Source organism: Amphibalanus amphitrite, unplaced genomic scaffold, assembly GCF_019059575.1.
Source record: "Amphibalanus amphitrite isolate SeventyFive unplaced genomic scaffold, NRLGWU_Aamphi_draft 001433F_arrow, whole genome shotgun sequence".
Classification (NCBI taxonomy): Eukaryota; Metazoa; Arthropoda; class Thecostraca; order Balanomorpha; family Balanidae; genus Amphibalanus; species Amphibalanus amphitrite.
This window is the reverse complement of record NW_024882926.1, coordinates 141,342-162,486: the sequence shown is the minus strand read 5'-3', so window position 1 is coordinate 162,486 and position 21,145 is coordinate 141,342. Positions and strand designations below refer to the sequence as shown.

The window sequence follows — 21,145 nt, the reverse complement described above, 5'->3', positions numbered from 1 at the left end:
AAGATCACGAAACACCCACGCAAGATAAGACGAAGATCACGAAACACCCACGCAGGATAAGACGACAGATCACGAAACACCCACGCAAGATAAGACGAAAGATCACGAAACACCCACGCAAGATAGGACGAAAGATCACGAAACACCCACGCAAGATAAGACGAAAGATCACGAAACACCCACGCAGGATAAGACGAAAGATCACGAAACACCCACGCAAGATAAGACGAAAGATCACCAAACACCCACGCAAGATAAGACGAAAGATCACGAAACACCCACCTTGTCGATAAGCTGTTGGTGGGCTGAAGAGCGTCCATGATATAGTCGATGTCGTCGTTATACTCCTGGAACTCGCCAAACTCCTGGATCTGATACGCCTTCTTCACGTTCTTGATCACGGTGTAATACTGGAGATACATAAGAGGGAGCGGAGGGTGGATTTAGTAGGGTTTATCGGGGATAACGTCAGAAATTGGTGACACAGTATCACAATAGAACTGCCGTGTATTTGCTGTATCTAGCTAAGCAGGTGATGTACAAATCCTGGTGACTAGAAGACGACGAAAAACAAGTGTTTAACTATGCACTTCACTCATCTGAAGTGTGAGTAAGTCTGACAAATGAGTTGCTTTCTTCTTCCCTTCCTCCGTTAATTTCTCTCCTCCGTCACTACATTTGTCATCTTTCCCTAATTTCATTCACCCATCTACCTCCCCCCTACACAGCCGGTTTCTTATCTCTCCTCTCACGCTCTTATATTACCCCGCGTTCAATGTCTCTCGGACAACGAAGATTCTACGTCGTCCGGCCAATCCCGTCCAAGGTCAGCGGGGGCTCGGCTGCAGTTATGGAACGTGATTGGCCGGACGGCGTAGAATCTTCACCGTCCGGGAGACATCGAACTGGATGCTGGTGGCTTAGACTTCGTATAGATAAAAAAGTACAGATGCATTGTTTTTGTGTTTCAGGCAATCCAGTGGAACCAACCATGGATTGGGGTGGTCTTCCGACCGTCACGGAGGACTGGTGCGAGAGCGGAGACGCAACCAACCAAGCCAGTGCGGGTGGACAGCAATTAGTCTCCCCCCCCCCCCTTCCGTACTCACCTCCTTGGCATTCCTGTCCACCCGAACGCTAGTCACCGGCTGCTGGCTGCTGTTGGGATCCGCCCCGTGCCAAGTGCTGACTCGAGTCAGACGGCTGTTCAGTCCACCTCCCGGACCGGAGGGCGGCGGGGTGTCGTCTGTAAAGTCCAGCGCCGACGCCGCCGACGGGGCGTCTGATGGAGAGAAGGGGTGCAATAGGAGAGTTAATGATAGAGTTTTTCACGAGTCTTTCAGAGAGTGTGTGAAATCCTGAGCTGGTGTAGCTGGGGGTGTCTGAAGGGCATGAAAAGATGTCAGAGGGGATAATGATACGCTTGTCAAATGCAGGCTGAAACTCAGCAGAGGGGTATCTGAGAGAAGAGGGGAGTAAGTGGGGTGTAATAGGTGTTGGGGGTTGGGAGTCTATCCGCGAAAGTGAAATCCAGATTCGACGTGATGGATGAGGCATCGTAAATGCATACCAAGAGTGCGTTAAACATGTGAAATCCAGTGCCGTGAGTTAAATCACAGATCCCAAATCCAAATGTGTGATCCCAAATTATATTCAATAAACGGAACGGAACAGATAGAAAGAGGGACGTGCGCCAAAGGGGAGCTAACAAAACACGTTTATGTTCATACCTACGACAATAATGTCCGTCCCCTCAGCGGGGCGGCACTCACCGTTGTTCTGCGCTGGTGCAGCGGCAGCCGGCGGCGCCGCCTCGTCTTTATCATCGGTCCATCTGTGATTATACCTCGCGCGGGCCGCCCGGCCCTGCCCGGCCCGAGTCTTGAAAATGGACCCCTTCTTGGGCTCGGACGGAGCCGCCTTCTCTGTAGCAGCAGCCGCGGTGGTGGGGACGACGGACCTCCCGCTGGGGGCTAACACGGGCTCAGTGCTCGCTCTAGCCAGAGGCGGTACTGAGTCGGACTCCTGAGACGAACCACCGACCCCGCTGTCTGAACCAATGACACTGGCCGGGGTAGAGACGGAGCCGGGAGCAGCCCGGCCAGACTCCATTAGCTCCAGTTGGCGCTCGAGATCCTTGTACGGCTGTGGACTGTTGGGACCGCTGACCGCAGGTGCAGCAGGGGAGGCGCGCGTCTCCTGCGTTCGCTGGTACCGGCCCAGGTCCTTGATGCCTGTGAGAGAGACGGGAGAGAGGGAGAGAGAGAGAGAGAGAGAGAGAGAGAGAGAGGGGGGGGGGTGAGCAAACGCTAGATAACCGATCATATACGGGAGCATCGACTGTTTCATAAAATACCCGTAACCGCGTAGGATGATCCACAGGATCAAACACCACTGTGTATAATCTCTTCATGTACGCTATATGACAATTAGGGTACACAGCAGCTTACTTAGCAGTGTTGACAGCTTTGAGTTTTAGTAATCGGCTTTAAGCCTGAAACATACTCTTTCCGCAGTCAGGAAATCGCATGCGAGAGCCTATTCAAATACATACATGGAAGCACGCTCGCATCAATCGCACGCACCTCCCGCAAGCGATTGATGCGAGAAGAATTACAATGTATTTGAAAAGGCTCTCGCATGCGATTTCCTGAACGCGGAAAGACTCTGTTTCAGCCTTTAGGCAGACCAAGTCCATGAATATTGAGATCGCTTAAGGTCTGCCAGCTCAATCACACAACGTCATCTACTCAGATCTAAAATCCTGCCATTATCGCCTCACATAATCGCACATCAACTGTCACTTCCCTAGGTACTATAACCTTCACCACTAAAATCTTCATTCTAGCACACGTCTGTCTTCCACACATCCCACTCTTTTCCCACACACACTCACAGTCCTAATGCTCACATTAACACTATAACTCTCACCCAGGGGTACGCCCCGGCTTTTTGTCAGCAAGTGTGTCCACCGTGCACGACTGTCGACACTTTCTGTTTCCGCGATCACCGTCCATGAGCTAGCACGTACCGACCAATAGACGTTCAGCATTGCTTAACGCTGATTGGCCCGGCGCTCGTGACGAAAAGGAGAGGGATCACGGCTATTTCGTATGGCTTCTTATTGACTTTTGGCTTAGAGCAAGGTTTCCTTCCGGTTTCATGGTGTTTTGGGCCAAGTTTGGGGTGACATTTATCTGTGATGACTGTTTGTCATTAACCACACCGTATAACCATGATTTCTCTATACTATTTACGGTGTAATTTCGACTAAAAGGACGTAGCCTCATAACACGGATCAATGCCGACGTGGGGTGTCAAACGCCGGCGTATGATAATCAGGAGACTGGGCGTTGGCCAGTCAAGGGTCCTTAGGTGCCGAGGGGCTGTCAGAGGCCGGCGTGGGTCCATCATGGCCCCTGATGGGCCAACGCCGGCCCCCGATAAGACTACACCGGCCCCTGATGGACCTCAGTGGGCCTAAATGGCCCCTGACGGGCCTTCACTGGACACTGGACAGTGATAGACCTCCACTGAAACCTGGCGGGCCTAAGCCAATAAGCTATGCCATCCCACACAATCCTACACCGGTGTACTTAATCCCCCTGAAAGCCCTAACTTCATGCAACCTTCCACAGAGGGAGACGTCCTGTTCCCCTGTAACTCTAAAAACTTTACCTTACACAGATTCTTCCCCTGCTACTCTGATCTCACACACGCACACACACGCAAACAGACCCCCCCCTCCTCCCACTTTTCTCTAACTCTCATCCAGCCTCACACACTCCCTTCTCATTCTCACCAGATTCCCCCACCTGCTCACCTTTTCTGTACACTCTCGATGTGGGCTCCTCTGCTGCCGGGGCCGCCGGGGCCGCCACAGGAGCCGGAGTCGGTGTCTCCCCGAACAGGTTGCTCAGCTCCCTCTCCAGGTCAGCAGCGGGTTGTCTGGTGCTCAGATTCACCGGCTCGGAGCCCTGATCACTGATTGCAGGTACGGGAGCTGGCGGCGCTGCCGGAGCAGCGGCAGGGCTGGGAGTCGGGTTAGGTAGCAGAGTTGTAGGTTGGGTTGTAGGTTGAGAAGAAGACCGAGTTTGCCGCACCTCTGGTTGTGGCGCGGCTTGAGGCGGCTGATATCCCGTTACCGGCGGCGCTGGGACTTCAGGACGCTTCGTCTCTACAGCCGCTGGAGCGGCCGAAGCCACCGCTGTCACAGCTGTGGAAGCCAATGTTGTACCCGTCGGTGCCGGGTGCTGGACCAGGGTTGGCGCTGGCGTCAGAACTGGCATTTTGGTTGGCGACGGAGCAGCCGCGGGCTTCGTAGTCACACCTTGCCTCCGTGTCTCTCGAGTTATCGGCTGCGTCGGAGGCGGCGATGGCGGTGAAGGTGGCGTCGGAGGCGGCGGAGGAGAGGGCTCCGACGGGGGCACCTCCGCTTCGGGAGACTCCACACCATTCGGGGGAACCTCCGCACCTGAGACATGGGACTCCACTGGAGGAGGAGCTGGGTCTGAAACTGGCGTGGTATCCTCCACAACAGGCTCCAGCTCTGGCACTGTAGCCGGCGCAGTAGCCGTAACAGCAGGGGCGGGCGCGGAGGACAAGTCCCCGGACGACGGCCGCCGCTTCTGTCCTCTCCTCCCTCTCACTGGCAGCGCAACAAGCTCCTCATCCTCCTCCTCCACATAGACCGACTTGGCCACTTTCTGCCGCGCCTCCACCGCCGCGGCGCGTCTGGTGCGTCGCACCGGTCGGCCGCCGATCTCATCCTCGTCGCCAGTGGCGGCAGGTGGAGCGGGGTCTGCCGCCGGCGACGGAGGGTCCGGAGAGACGACGCGAGGCGGGGGAGGCGATTTGTACCTGAGGGGAAAGGCGGGTGGGTGGGTGTTGGACGGATGTCAGGGGGCGAGTGGAAACACAGCGTATAACTAACGTGTGCGTTGCAGATGCCGGCAGCGCTCTTGCGTTGCCTTGGGCCAGAATTGGAGGAACGGTACTGTGGGCACACACCGGGCCAAACCACCGAAACCCAGACTGAGCTTGGACTGAACCTGAAACCAAACGAAACATCCCAAAAATGCTTCGAAGCACGTGAGATTGGTGCGGATATCTACCTACAGTATGGTATGAATTAACTGCACGTGCATAGTTCATGTCCCAGGCACCCCAGTGCAGTCATTTTCGTAACATCATGTAGCGTGTGTCTAGTTCTATCAGTGTTCCGACTTTTGTGTCGCTAGATCGACGTTTCCCGGGATCAGAGGATCCCTAGTCAAAACCGTTATCCGCCCCCCGCACGCGCAGCTTGCACCCCTCGGATATTATCTCGCCGGAATGTTATGACTCAATGTATTCTTCTTATGACCTGCAAGTTTTGAACCATTTAGAGCGGCCGTTTACCCTGCAGGCGTGGCAACGCACGAAGGGGTGCAATCGGCTTGCACGTATGTACATAGCTCATGCACCACAGAGTTTAGCTCAACCAAATGTGCACTATTTTGGAGGCCTTGCCTGAGACTACCATTGAACCGATTTTGAGGTTGATAGCTCAAAATTTCTTTGAGCCAGAGGACCTCACGTCAAAACGGTTTTCCGCCCCCAGCACGTGCAGCCTGCACCCCTCGCAGACGGTGACCCCCCTGGAAACTGGTTCAAGGTGTTACCGATGTGTCCCGCCAGTGTGGCTTTGTCCGTGACCTCGGGTTGACCTGTAGCCTTGACAAAAAAATTCGTGTCACCGAAACTTTGAAGCGGAATAGCATGTGCCACGAAGCACTGAGCGAACCGAGGCCAGTACCAAAAGTTTACCTCGCCGGAGACGAGTCGAACTTTCGTCCCGATCGGTCCACCCGTTTTGACTCCAGGTCCAAAAAAGCTTGGACAAACTCACTCACATACTCACATACTCACTCACATACTGACAAACAGGCTTGGCCGAACTTTTCTTCAGCGACCCACCAATGGGAATTTCCGGATGCAAAAGCATGCTATCGCATGCTTTTGATCCTCCAATTCTGGATAATGTCACGTTCACATACCTATTGATCGACCCTTAACGTCTACATACTAGATGCCGGCAGCGCTCTTGCGTTGCCTTGGGCCAGAATTGGAGGAACGGTACTGAGGGCACACACCGGGCCAAACCACCGAAACCCAGACTGAACTTGGACTGAACCTGAAACCAAACGAAACATCCCAAAAATGCTTCGAAGCACGTGAGATTGGTGCGGATATCTTCCTACAGTATGGTATGAATTAACTGCACGTGCATAGTTCATGTCCCAGGCACCCCAGTGCAGTCATTTTCATAACATCATGTAGCGTGTGTCTAGTTCTATCAGTGTACCGACTTTTGTGTCGCTAGATCGACGTTTCCCGGGATCAGAGGATCCCTAGTCAAAACCGTTATCCGCCCCCCGCACGCGCAGCTTGCACCCCTGGGATATTATCTCGCCGGAATGTTACGACTCAATGTATTCTTCTTATGACCTGCAAGTTTTGAACCAGTTAGAGCGGCCGTTTACCCTGCAGGCGTGGCAACGCACGAAGGGGTGCAATCGGCTTGCACGTACCTAGCTCATGCACCACAGAGTTTAGCTCAACCAAATGTGCACTATTTTGGAGGCCTTGCCTGAGACTACCATTGAACCGATTTTGAGGTTGATAGCTCAAAATTTCTTTGAGCCAGAGGACCTCACGTCAAAACGGTTTTCCGCCCCCAGCACGTGCAGCCTGCACCCCTCGCAGACGGTGACCCCCCTGGAAACTGGTTCAAGGTGTTACCGATGTGTCCCGCCAGTGTGGCTTTGTCCGTGACCTCGGGTTGACCTGTAGCCTTGACAAAAAAAATTCGTGTCACCGAAACTTTGAAGCGGAATAGCATGTGCCACGAAGCACTGAGCGAACCGAGGCCAGTACCAAAAGTTTACCTCGCCGGAGACGAGTCGAACGGTCCCACTTTCGTCCCGATCGGTCCACCCATTTTGACTCCAGGTCCAAAAAGGCTTGGACAAACTCACTCACATACTCACTCACATACTGACAAACAGGCTTGGCCGCTGGCCGAACTTTTCTTCAGCGACCCACCAATGGGAATTTCCCGATGCAAAAGCATGCTATCGCATGCTTTTGATCCTCCAATTCTGGATTACTGGTATCTTGGAGCCCTCTTCAGACAATAAGGTCCATGAAAATTCCAAGCATATCACCCCTATTCACTGGCTTAAGTTAGGTTTAATTTCCTTTTTTCGTTGTCACGTCCCCATCAACTCTTCCAATGCCATATCTTCCCCACCCTCCCAAGCGTTTTGATCAAATCACCTCATCTAAACAATTAGATCCACGATATTCGATTTCACCCTCCTACTCCCCAAACATATCCAGCTCCTTCCCAGTTCACTAGTCTCCCAATCCTATCCCCAATCGCCTTCGCTGCCCAGCCCTAATTATCCTTCTCCGCCAGTCCCCCCAAACTTTATCGAATCCCATCCTCACCTGGCCGCCTTGGTCGGCTGCGGTGGCGCCGGCGCGGCGGGCGGGCGCCGCCTCCTGGCGCCGCCACCGCCACTGCCATCTGGTGGTGACCCGCTGACCGCCGTCAGGTCACCCGTGTCCTTGTCACGAGAGATGCGCAGCTTCAGAGGGGGCATACGAGGCGCCTGGGGAGAGAGGTAAGGCGGGTCATAGTAGGGCATAGTACCTATGCATGATGAGACATATAAAATACATGAACGACACACAGTATGGTGTTGTAAATATGTCAGGTACAGCCCTCAGCAGACTGCGTGGTAGGTAATCTTTTTTCGACAAAACCGGTGATAACTCAAAGGCTATGTTATCAGTCGGTCGGAACTCAGTGCAAATAGATGCGCCATGCTCCACTCTTCGATTAGGTCCATCACTAGACAAAGTATACGCCTTGTGTGGCAACAAAATGCAAAAGTCTGTTTTGGGGCAAATATAAACTTTTGGATTTTGTTGCCAAACTGGATAGAAAATGAACACGATGATAATGTCAATCTAAGGTAAGTCTCGCGCGTCATACTGTTACGATTTCCAAGTGACCGATGGCATAGTATTCGCGTTATTCTCGGTTTTGTCGAAAAAAGAATACCTACCACGCAGTTTGCAGAGGGCTGTACCTATGGTGAGTGATGAAACTTGACAGGTAAGAAGTAACGGGTAAATCATGGTGGGTGAGACATGCTAGGTGAATTACAGTCGCAATATGAGAAACGCCTGGTAAATACTGTTAAGATTCGTGAGACATGAATTTTTCGTAAGATAAATAAGCAAGACACAGCAGCCTGTGCAACAGCACGTATGACATACCAGGCACGGTAAATGATATGACATCATTCATCAATCAGATTCATGAATCACGTTACGAGGGCAAAAAGTCATGTAGCAGGACAAGAAAGACAGTCAAGCTAGCAAGATATGTATCAGTTGAAGTTTTGTCGGGAGGTGTTCACGTAGGTAACAAAAGAAAACGAGTCGAGCCTTATGACGTCATACCTACATGACATTTCAACCTGCGATTGTCATGACATACTTCTGTCAAGTGACCAAAATACTGACACCTCCAAAGCCGTCACGTGTTCCTGCGATTGTCATGACATACTTCTGTCAAGTGACCAAAATACTGACGCGTCCAAAGCCGTCACGTGTTCAGCTCAATGTAAGCCGACATGCTAGATGAGAAACACGCTGACAACCAATACCAACTCAGAACGCTGACCAAGTAACGGTTATGACGAATGTAGGTCTTTGGGTGTCAGCAAAACATTGGTGTTCAAGCTGACATAGTGGGTAGAGTCATACCCAATGAAGAAGTGGGTGGGGCAAGGGGAGGGGTAGGTGGTATATTACTGGGAAGGCTAGCCGGAATCTGTCGCTGTCGCGGATTAGAGGGGGAGAGTGAGGGGGAGAGAGAGAGAGAGAGAGAGAGAGAGAGAGAGAGAGAGAGAGAGAGAGAGAGAGAGAGAGAGAGAGAGAGAGAGAGAGAGAGAGAGAGAGAGAGAGAGAGAGAGAGAGAGAGAGAGAGAGAGAGAGAGAGAGAGCTTGAAGACACTGACCTGGGGTCATGAAATTAACACACAATAGAGTTCCCCACCACCCCCACCTACCCTCCAAATTTCTTTTTTTTTTTAGCTTCTACAGGAGCCGAGATCTTAAGGGGGCGACATTCGCCGCCCCCCCCCCCCTTCCACTGGGCTTAGTTCTTGCAAACCATCCACTGCGCGTGTTAACTGACCTGCGGCGCGGCCGGTGGCTCCCTGTTGGCCCGATTAGTAGTGGTATCCTATAGTGTACCACTGGGTGTATTATGTACTGTACTGTAACTCAGAGTTGGCCCGGTTAGTAGTCGTATCCTATAGTGTACCGTGGGTGTATTATGTACTGTACTGTACACTGTCGGGTGTGTAGCAGGCTCACCTGCGGCGCGGCCGGTGGCTCCCTGGGACTCAGAGGATTGGCCCGGTTAGTAGTGGTATCCTATAGTGTACCGTGGGTGTATTATGTACTGTACTGTACACTGTCGGGTGTGTAGCAGGCTCACCTGCGGCGCTGCCGGGGGCTCCCTGGGGCTCAGGGAGTTGGCCCGGTTAGTCGTGGTATCCCTCAGAGGCTGTGGCAGGGCCGGAGAACTGAAGAACTTCTTACTCTCCAGCTCATCCTGGCGAGAGAGACACGGGTGAGCCAGGCGTGAGGCGAGACACATGAGTAAGACAAAAGCAGGACGCGAGTGAGGCAAACCAGAGGTAACGGCATGAAGACGTGAGACAATGGTGTGACAATGTGAGAATCGGCAAGGCATATTGCATATGTGTAATAAAAAGAAGTGTCACAATTACAGAGATACTGTTTGAACGAACAGCAGATTATAGTAGACAGACAGAGCTAGCGAATGCAAACATGATCGGCGGTAAATGTACCTATTCAGTTCGCTGTGGATCATGCCTTTAGACAGGACGCCACCTTTTCATTACAGAGAGCGCGACCAGAATCGAACCCGCGACCCTCGGCACCCACCTTGTCGTCATGGAGGGCGGCAGGGGGCGGCGCCGGCGGCTGCGGCACCGGGCGGGTAATGGGCAGCTGACGGCGCGCGTCCGTGGCAGCTGGACCAGTGGAGGGGGGCGCATTGCGCGACTTGAAAAACTTCTTCACCTGAAACAACATGGGTTAAGAGAGCATATTGTCAAAGGGAGCAGCAGGCTTGACATCGTACAACGGATGGAAAGCATGGCGCAAAAATTACGCTTGGAATTACGACAGGGGGTCTCAATCTCGACAGGATGACTGTTGCCATACAACCAAGATATATCATCGGAGACTAGACATCATTCTCAAATTCCGCATGGACAGTGCTTTCACAAAATTCATTTCAATTCACCGGGACTAAAGGCCTGGCTACACTATGCGTTTTCTGCATGCGTTTTTGCGGCCTTGTATGTTTTGCTACGTTTTTTGTGTGATGTTTTCACCTTAAATTTTAGTTAATATAAGAGTTATATTAACTTTTGTATATAACTTATGCAAAATTCATTTTATTTCAAACTGTTAACGATGTTACGCAAAAAATGCAAACCCGCAAAAACGTACGCAGAAAACGCATAGAGTAGCCAGGCCTTAGAGTTCTCAACAGAGACCACAGATGGTTCTCACCTTTCTCACTGGCGCTGCGCCGGGTGTGTTGCTCTCGAACGAGAACGGATCGGCCGGTGGAGCCGCCGGTGAGCGGCCGGCCCGGGCGTCTGACGAAGTGCCATCGTGGGTGGAGCCTGCGGGGGAGGGAGGGAGAGAGAGAGAGAGAGAGAGAGAGAGAGAGAGAGAGAGAGAGAGAGAGAGAGAGAGAGAGAGAGAGAGAGAGAGAGAGCACGTGAGTTGGTACGGTAAGTCTTCACAGGACAGTCCTTACTCCTTTTAGCGAATCGCTACACAAAGTCGTCTCAGGGAAGCTATAATAGATCCTTAAACAAAAAACTTTAAGAGGCTCTAGTAAATGCGCCACTTGTACAAACACAGGGCCATGGCGGGCCGGGGATACCCTGGTCGGGATCGTGCCTTTTGCTGTACTGAAACGCTATTGTAGGATTGGGGTCGCTCGGGATGTTCTAGCCGATCGGTTGGGGAACACTAGGGGATCGTTCAAGAAACAATTGGGAGATCCCCAACAATTCGTCTCAATTCCCGAGCAAAAGACTGGGATTTCCTGGGCAGTCACCTGGGGAAAACCTGGGGTAACCCGCTTGGGATCGGAGCGAAATTGCTGTCTGGGCCCTGTTTCACTGCCCGACGCTGCGCGCGCTGCAGCGCGCTGAGAGCTGAGGCATACCCCTGGCCCTGACGTCACTCGAATGACGTTGCGTGCGATCCGTTAGCTTATGATGGTCGCGTTTGGAACAGAGATCCTGAGGAACCAAGTACAGAGAGAACAGAGGTTTGAGTGCGAATGCTGCTAGCGTGCTGATGGTGCTGGCGCTGGGGTGCCCGCGTTTTACGATGACGTCCTAGCGTAGCATCAGAGTGGAGTTTGTTAATATTTCCATGGAAACCCAACGCACCGACGCGCGCAGCGCTCTGCCGTGAAACACCGCCCTGGAGCCACTCACCATTGACGATACTGGAGCGGATGGAGGTGAAGCTGGTGACACCCCACTTGCCGAGGGTGCCGGCCGACTTGGCAGCGGTCGGTTTTCTATCCGACACGCCTCCTGCGTCAAACTGGATGCTGGCCGTGTGGGCCGCCGGCGGCCGTTTGTGGGAGTAGCGCGGCATCTCCGGCGCCGAGGAGCCCGCCGCAGGGAGGCCGGCAGATGCAGCAGAAAGGTGAACCTGGGTTAGGGTGATGGACGGTGAAGGCTATCCGGCCATTATGGAACCTGAAAAAGACAGACATTATATTGTTCTAAAAAGAATTAAGAAAGTGGTGAGCTTTTCATGGAACTAGGATTGATTCACAAGCTTAATTTATGAAAAAAGATAAAACTTCATTTGTGAAAAAAGATAAAAAAGAGAGAAAAGAAAGGGAAAGAGCTATTTAACCATTTTCCGGTGAAATCCCCCTTTTGGACCCAAAGTTCTAAATTGAATAAAAAAACATACCATTTGTCAGTTGTCACAAACCATTTATCAACTTAGATTGATAATGGTTATAGTGTCAACATTGGGTAGGTATGTATAGTAAAATGTGTAGTGTCAACATTGCTTATCCAATTATTTACTAAAAAACGGGTGGTGTTTCACTGGACACAGCTACGTCCACTCTGATATCACAGTTAGTGGGCTGGCACTTGACAGCATTGTGGCAGTGCTGGAGAATGGAGATACAAGTTTGTCAATGTCTCCACGGAAACCCACTGTGACACGTTTAATAGCAGCACGCTGGCAGCGATCGTGTAACAGGGCCAGGTAAACTACAGGCAGAAAAACAAAACCTTAACTAGCCTGACCTAACCTTATTGAACATAACCTAGCTGTACATGACTCAGCATGTGGCCTGGTAAAACTTGTAAACGTTTTGTGTAAAATGTATTGTAAGCATTGCTGTTGTTGATGGAATAGGAAGCGTAGCCTTGTGACCCTGGCATCAAACATCAGTGTAGCGTCACTTCTCAAACTAAGAGGGTATTCTTTTCTTTCATGTTTATATTTCGTCAATTACTCCAGTTTTCAGAGGGTACAAAAGTAGGGCTTTAGGTTGAGGGTTAGGTTAGGTTTCTTTGGGTAAAGAGCCTCTCCCATGATTGCAAAACCTTTGTGTGATGTCTGCTCTACAAATATCCAAAAATGATTAGAAACCACTGACCATGCCATTTACTAAGGTTGGAGGTTCAAACAATCATTGACTCATAAAAAGCAGGTCCACTACAAGCAGAAATAACAACACCTAATCTAACTTGACCTTATCCTACCTAATGTAACCTCACCTTACTTGGATCAATTGGTGGGGTTAGGTGTTACATATAAATCTTTTGTGTAAAATTATCATTAAAATTGATAAATGATGTTGCTTAACAAGCTTGGAAGGATGTGTCAGTCCTGTTGAAGTGTCTGCGGCCATGGCGGCTACCGCAGGCAATCAGGCGGGGCTTAGCTATCAAGCCAAAATCACGTATAAGACAGACAGCTGTTGCCGCCATCCTGATTGGCCCGTTAGCTAAGCCCCGCCTTTTTTACCATAAGAGCCACAGCGGCCGCAGACACTTGATTTAAACAGGGGCCCTGTTCGGTCGCTGTTTTTATATCAGCGTGCTGTCGGTTTTCCCCATATAAGGAAATTATTGCTGGCGCAGCTTGGCCTCTCATTGGTTCAACGAATAGACCACTTGAATTCGACCAATGAGGAGCCAAGAAGCAGCAGCATGGTCGCAGCCTGCTGATAAATAAACGGGGCGCGAACAGAGCTAGGGCCCTTTCTTGTCATGTTACGTATTTTGCCTATTTGACCAGTTTTTAAAGGGTGCAAAAAAAGAGGAAATGACCTGGGGAAATCATTACTTTTCCCATCAAGGAAAAAACAGCCATCCATTGAATAAACAAATAATCAGGCTCATGGGGACATTTGAATTCGAATTGAAAGAAAACACAGAAAAGAAACTAAACAATCAAGACTTAAATCAAATTGAAGTCGGTATCACCATCAACAAAACACGTACCTTTGAGCGAGATATCAGATAAAGGACTAATTACTGTAACTAGTGGGGTACCAATCAAGACCTTTTCATGTGTTCGCACAGAAACACTACACTGAGTCGCAAAAATGCATTCAAAAACTGCACATTTCCATTATTTTACACCATAAACACAGCCGCCCCGACGCAAATACTACGCTATTTCACAAACGCCTAAAAGCGTCACAAATGTCAAAAGAATCAGAAAGTGACATCTAGCGAGATGTACCGAAACAGAGTATCTACTTTTCGCCGCTAGAGAGCAGCAGATTTACATAATCCGTAGGTGTCGAGAAAAGAAACATTTCATATATTGATATATTTGATTCTATCTTCTCCCAACAGGTGGAAATTTGCGCCGAGCTAGGGGCCCGGGAGCAGCCTATTCGCCGTCGCCCTAGGCAGTGTTTCACCGGACGCCGCTGCCGTGCCCGCTATTCCAATTTCCATTTCGCGACGCGAGCTGACATCACACTTTGACTTGTGGTGGTAGTGTTGCATTGGGCTTGTTGGCACGCCGTTCCGTGCTTCTATCCTCAGGATACTGAAATCCTTCTCCTCCACGCCACAACCCCCCTCCGGCCTGGACAGGCAACTTTATCTCATGCGGGCTGCTCCCTTGGAGCGGCTGCGGCACCGCTGCTCCCGAGGGAGCGCACCCCGTAGCCGGGTGCAGTGAGTGCCTTGGGGCTGGGTGGCCTGTCCTCTGGACGGACTCAGCCCCGGCGACTCACTAGGGTGCCTGCCCAGACCAATGTCTCCCCCTATATCCTATCATCCTCCCGGCTCTGAAATGGTCTCATTGGACCGAAAGGGCCAGTGGCGCACCCAAGGGGGGGGGGGGGCCTTGGGGCCCGGGCCCCCCCCCCCCGCTCGGTCATAATTAGGAGGCCCCCTGAGCACCGCTTAGGGTACTTTTACACTTGACTTTCCTGCCTAACCTACTATAATTCTGCACAAGATGCACTATCTGGGCAGAGGCCAGGAGGCCCCCTCTGGTAGGCGACCCTTGATGGGCAGGAGGCCCCTTCTGGATGTGAGGCACCTTCTCACAGGAGGCCCTATCTGGGCAGGAATCAAGAGGCCCCCTCTGGCAGGAGATCCTTCATGGGCAGGAGGCCCCCGAGGCTCCCTCTGCACAGGAGGCCCCCTCTGGTAAGCGACCCTTGATGGGCAGGAGGCCCCGTCTGGCAGGGGACCTTTTATGCACAGGAGGCCCCTTCTGGATTTGAGGCACCTCTCACAAGAGGCCCTATCTGGGCAGGAATCAAGAGGCCCCCTCTGGCAGGAGATCATTCATGAGCAGGAGGCCCCCGAGGCTCGCTCTTCACAGGAGGCCCTTTCTGGACAGGAGCAGGAGGCCCCCTCTGGCAGGAAAGCCTTTATAGGCAGGAGGCCCCTCTGGCAGGACACCTTTTCTGCTTAGTAGGCCCCTTCTGCATGGGAGGCTCCCTTCTGCACAGATGGCCCTATCTGGGTGGGAGCCAGGAGGCCCCCTCTGGCAGGAAATCTTATACTGGGCAGGAGGCCCCCTCTGGCAGGAAATCTTATACTGGGCAGGAGGCCCCCTCTGGCAGGAAATCTTATACTGGGCAGGAGGCCCCGAGGTTTCCTCTACTTAGGGGCCCTTTCTGGGCCGGAGTCAGGGGGCCCCTCTGGCCTCTTGCAGGAGACCCTTTCTGGGCAGGAGGCCCTCTCTGGATGGGAGTCTCTCTCTGCATAAGAGGACATATCTTGGCAGCAGTCAGGAGGCCCCCTCTGCACAAAATGTCCTATCTGGGTAGGAGCCAGGAGGCCCCCTCTGGCAGGAGATCCTATATGGGCAGGAGGCCCCGAGACTCCCTCTGCACAGGAGGCCCTTTGTGGGCAGGAGCCAGGAGGCCCCCTCTGGCAGGAGACCCTTTATGGGCAGGAGTCCCCTCTGGCAGAGGACCTTTTATGCTTAGGAGGCCCCTTCTGGATGGGACGCTCCCTTCTGCACAGAGGGCCCTATCTAGGCAGGAGCCAGGAGGCCCCATCTGGCAGGAGCTCCTTTATGGGCCGGAGACCCCGAGGCTTCCTCTGCACAGGGGCCCTTTCTGGGCAGGAGTCAGGAGGCCCCTCTGGCCTCTTGAACGAGACCCTTTATGCCCTCTCCTGATGGAAGGCTCCCTCTGCACAAGAGGTCCCTTCTGGCAGGACTCTCTCTGGATCCCCTCTGGAAGGAGACCGTCTCTGGGAAAGAGGCCATCTCTGGATAGGAGGCCCCTCTTCACAAGAGGTCCTATCCGGGCAGCGCCTCGCCCTGGCAGGGCATTTTTCATAACGCGGCCTGGCAGAGGGGGGGGGGTCGATGCGACCCCCCTCGCGATTGGATCCTATGGCACCTAGAAATACCAAATTTGGTAGGTAGGTGGCCCTCTTAAAATCCTCGTCCCTGTGCAAATTTGGTTGCTCTAGGTCAATATTTAGGGGTTTTTGGGAGGTATAATTGTAAAAAATTTGCTAAAACAGGTCAAAAGTTTTCGCTGATAACTTTTGATCTAATTAACCCGCGCCGGGCAGGTGCTCCGCGACTTCCGCGCCGGGCCGGGGGGGGGGGTGTCTGAAAACCCCCCTTCTAACTCGGCTCCTGGGTCACGTAGCGACACGCGGTAAGCGGCATTCAAAAGAGCGTCCAAAATAAGTACGAAAACACTTCAGTCATTTTTTGGGTCAGGTCAAAGGTCAGGTTACCAGAGGTCACCAAAGGTAAAATGTTGGCTATTTCAACATTTTGGAAACTGCCAACGGCTAACTCGGGAACCGATAGAGCTACAGCGCCGCGGAAAAGCGCATTCGATAGCTCTTTTGACGCTCTTTCGCCAATATGTCCTCAGATTTGACCTCAGGTCAACGGTTTAGCCTCCAGAGGGCAAAAACTCCAAAAATAGCCGTTTTTTACGAACAGTGTTTTTCGGCAATAACTTCTGACTCAAAAAAGCCACGACATTACTTTTGCCAGAGTCGTGTTCCTCTTGTCAAAACGCGTCGAATGAACTATAAGTTGACCTTGAAAAGTCAACTTAAAAATTTGACCTCAGGACCTGACCGGAAAAGGTCATGTTGCATATCAGTCGATCCGCATCGTCGAGCCGAACACATCTAAGGCGTTTTCATCGCTCTATCATGCCTCTATCAGAAGTTATTAGCAAAAAACTGTTAGATACTATTCGTGACCTGAGATGACCTCGGGGACATCTCAGAACGAGGGGTCACACTCCGGGTCACAGGTGCAATTTTCGGGTTCAGTGTGTCCATTTTACCTACATCCCGATGTTTGAGAGTGTCTAGAATGGCGTTCGTGCAAAACAGACGCCTTTCAATTTTCTCCCATTGAATTATAATAGCGAGGCCGCAAAATTGACCTGACCTTAGGTCACCGATATCGAAATTCCGAGATACACGTTTAATAGGTTTTTATACACGCTTTTATAGGATACACGAGATACACTGTTACTCTCATCAATCGCTGAAAGTTTCAAGGCAATCGTGCGGTCGGTGTAGCATAGACCACTATATATCTGGTCTCTATAGATATATAGTGGTCTATGGGTGTAGCCATGACGAACATTCTAATTTGTTTCTGACCTGACCTTGAGAGACCTGGGTCTGAAATTTTCACAGCATGTGCGGAAAAGATGCACGAACAGGTGTGTTAAAAACGGCGGCGCGGAGCTGCGAAAAGCCGCCGGGGGGGGGGGGGGGGTGTTCAAACACCCCCCGGCCCGGCGCGGGTTAAGATAGAGCAAAACAAAAGCACCAGTGAACTCAGCACGTCAAGGCGTGTCGAATGATATACTTTTTTTGTTTGCTTAAGTGTACTTAAAAGTGTAGGTATTAAAGTGTACTTAAGTGCACAACTTAAGTAAAACTTAAGTCTTAGGAATGGTTGAAATGCTTAATGTTGCATATCATTCGACTCAGCTGTTCAAGAGGAACAGAATGATACCATTTTGAAACCTGTTCTATTATGTGACAAGTTATCGGCACAAACGTCATTTGACCTGAGTTGACCTCATTTGACCTGAACCTTAGATAAGTACACCAAACAAAGAAACACCGAGTGACATTATGTTAAGTACTGTGGTATCAAAGAACAAAAGGGATACAACGAAGCGGACATCTCTATATTTTCCGAATAGGAGTTATTTGAATATTTTCCCATAGGCTTAACATTACGACGTAATGACCCCTAACTGACCTCAGGTCAGTGACATAAAAAACGAACTACATATTATACAGCTCGGTGAACTTAGCACATCCTGAAAGTTTGAAGGAAATCAGTCCAAAACTGTGCGTTGGACAGGTACATAAAAAATTAAATTTGACCATAACCTTGTACCCGTTTTTCTGACATGGTGGCCTGACCCAAGGTCGACCGGACCTGAAATTTGCAGATCACATGAAAAAAGGTTGCCCCATAGGTTGTGCCAAATTTAGCGGCGTTGCGCGCCGCCAATTTTACGCTATCTTTGAAAAACCTTAGGGGGGGGGGGGTCGCATCGACCCCCCTGCCAGGGTGAGGGTTAAGCTTTACTAATAACGCTAAGAACGTCACCAAACATACAGAGGCCGTCAAAAAGTAAGCCATTTGGAGGCCCCCTCGATAGAGAAAAGGCCCCCTGGCAAGCGGAACACGGAGGCCCCTTTGAGCCCGGGCCCCCTCCCCTGGAAAATCCTGGGTGCGCCCCTGGAAAGGGCCTAACCCAACAAAACAAAAAAAGCTTGTTGACGTCCCCATGGAAACCCAATGTGACACGTGTAATTAGCAGCGTGCTGCTATCACCGATGAAACACCACCGTCCCTAGAGGTGACCTTGACATTACCTCAGCCGTCTGTTGCCAGTTGCGGGCTGCATGGGGCTGCGCAGGGGTGGAGATCTGTCAAAATTTCAGGGGGGGGGGTGTCCAGGCCGGGCAGATGGAGGCGGGCTGGATGCAGTACCATTGACTTACATAGCAGTAATTCGTTTTCAGGGGGTCCTGACCCCCCCCCCCCCCGAGTCCCGACCCCCCCCCCCCGAGATCTCCACCTATGGGGCTGCGGCTTCCAAGCCGCGGTCCGGGCGGTGTTTCACCGACGCTGCCAGCACGCTGTAGCCGGCAGCGCCATTGGAAACCCAAATCGTCACGTGTCTTGGCAGCGGCCGTGAAACAGGGCCCCATTCTTGCATCTTACACTTGGCTCCGGGCTGGTGGTTACTTTGCACCTGACAATTGGTGCAGGTGAGCCGTCGGGTCACCACCGGGAGGCCCGGGACCTGTAATTCCTCTCCGGGGTGACCGTTTGGGAGCCCGAGACCTATAATTCCTCTCAGGGGTGACTATATTTGGGAGGCCCGGGACCTGTAATTCCTCTCCGGGGTGACTATTTGGGAGCCCGGGACCTGTACTATTGCTCTCCGGGGTAACTATTTGGGAGGCCTGGAACCTATACTTTCTCTCCGGGGTGACGCCTGACGGTTTGGGAGCCCGGGACCTGTAATTCCTTTCCGGGGTGACTATTTGGGAGCCCGGGACCTGCAATTCCTCTCCGGGGTGACTATTTGGGAGGCCCGGGACCTGTAATTCCTCTCCGGGGTGACTATTTGGGAGGCCCGGGACCTGTAATTACTCTCCGGGGTGACGGTTTGGGAGTCCGGGACCTGTAATTCCTTTCCGGGGTGACCCTTTGGGAGGCCCGGGACCTATAATTCCTCTCCGGGGTGACTATATTTGGGAGGCCCGGGACCTGTAATTCCTCTCCGGAGTGACTATTTGGGAGGCCGGGACCTATAATTCCTCTCCGGGGTGACTATTTGGGAGGCCAGTGGATTGGTTAGAAAGTAATACACGCCGGCGAGCTGTCCCTGAACGTGGCCAATCGGTCCTCCCTGGACGGGCCCGCCGCCAGGCCGCGGCCCAGGAGACCCACATAGCACAATGTCGATCCGCCCTTTCCTAGCATCCCTTCGTTCTGCAATGCCGAGCTAGCTTGTTCCAAACGAAACAAGCAAACAAACAAAAACTCCCAGATAAATTCATACCTCAAATATATCCCAATACATAGGTAAGTAGGTACATACCTATACGCTAACGCACCAATCCCTCTTTCTCTCTCTTGCTCCAAGTTGAGCGGTCCCCGTCATCTATTCTGAGGCCAGTTTTACCAACAGAAAAATAGCCACCTGCCGGATTTTTTTTTTAAAGACCGCTTCAGTGGCGGATCCAGGGGGGGGGCAAAATGGGCATTTGCCCCCCCCCCCAAACGGCATAATTTTAACATTACGCCTATGGACAAGGCATGGAAAGAATCGATAAATTGTTATGGTTTGCCCCCCCCCCCCCCCAAGAAAAAACTCTGAGCTGGATCCGCCTCTGGACCGCTTCACATACAAAGCGTAAACGCGATGGGCATATAAGCGGATAGGGCTTTACCGTTTACGCTTCGTATTATGAAGCGGTCACTAGGCAAAACAAATTCCGGCAGGCGGCTATTTTTCTGTTGGTAAAACTGGCCACTGATCCATCCGGCTCAAGTGGGTCGGCTCACAACCCACAGCGGCGGCCACCCTCCTGTGCTGTGGGCGGATATGGGGGGGGGGGGAGGATCTGGATCACCCGTCAATCGTGGCGGGCCCTCAGTCACCGGCTCAGTCGCCGAAGTAGTTTCTATAGAGTGCAGTGGATCTTTCTGGGTGGTGTTTGTGTCTGTTTACCTGAATATTGGGCGGAGACTTCCACTGGCAGTCGCGTCCAACTGGCGACTAACTGAGCAGACGTCCAAGTTGGCGTTTAACTTGGCGTCTAACTGTTGGACGGAGACTTCCAAGCTAGACGCGTCTTAAGTTAGCTGTCGCCAGATAGACGCGACGCGAAATATTTAGTCTCCACCCAGTGTGAGGGCTGAGCTTATAGCACGACCATCACATCAGAGCCTCGCTGGGACTGGACTGTTCGAGTCAGTGTGGACCACCAATCCCGATCCCTGCTGTGGTCACACCCGGGTCTATCCGGTGATAATCCGTGTCCGTGCTGACCGTCTCCCACATCACACGGACAGACACGGGTCCAACACTGTGCTAAAGGTGGTGTGCCGTCGGTATGTGGCGTCAGCCGGGTGCACCGAGACAGGTCACCACTGGGTCTGTGCCGTCGGTATGTGGCGTCAGCCGGGTGCACCGAGACAGGTCACCACTGGACTGGGTCTGTGCCGTCGGTATGTGGCGTCAGCCGGGTGCACCGAGACAGGCTACCACTGGGTCTGTGCTGTCGGTCTGTGGCGTCAGCCGGGTGCACCGAGACACGAGACAGGTCACCACTGGGTCTGTGCCGTCGGTATATTGTGGCGTCAGCCGGGTGCACCGAGACAGGCCACCTCTGAGTCTGTGCCGTCGGTATGTGGCGTCAGCCGGGTGCACCGAGACAGGTCACCACTGGGTCTGTGCCGTCGGTATGGGGCGTCA

At 52.2% G+C, this 21,145-nt stretch overlaps 1 protein-coding gene across 1 annotated transcript; it reads right to left on the bottom strand.

Annotated features, from left to right (window-relative positions):
- Positions 1 to 282: 282 nt before the first annotated feature.
- LOC122373027 (nascent polypeptide-associated complex subunit alpha, muscle-specific form-like) lies at positions 283 to 13,851 on the bottom strand (the record flags this gene model as incomplete). The annotated part of the gene is made up of 10 exons (XM_043350761.1): positions 13,665 to 13,851; positions 11,619 to 11,888; positions 10,672 to 10,787; positions 10,036 to 10,173; positions 9,563 to 9,679; positions 7,495 to 7,658; positions 3,824 to 4,860; positions 1,773 to 2,234; positions 1,110 to 1,282; positions 283 to 410 (listed from the first exon to the last, which is right to left on the bottom strand). Coding segments are annotated over exons 2-10 (2,501 nt in total), but the record flags the coding sequence as incomplete, so codon positions are not given.
- Positions 13,852 to 21,145: the final 7,294 nt, after the last annotated feature.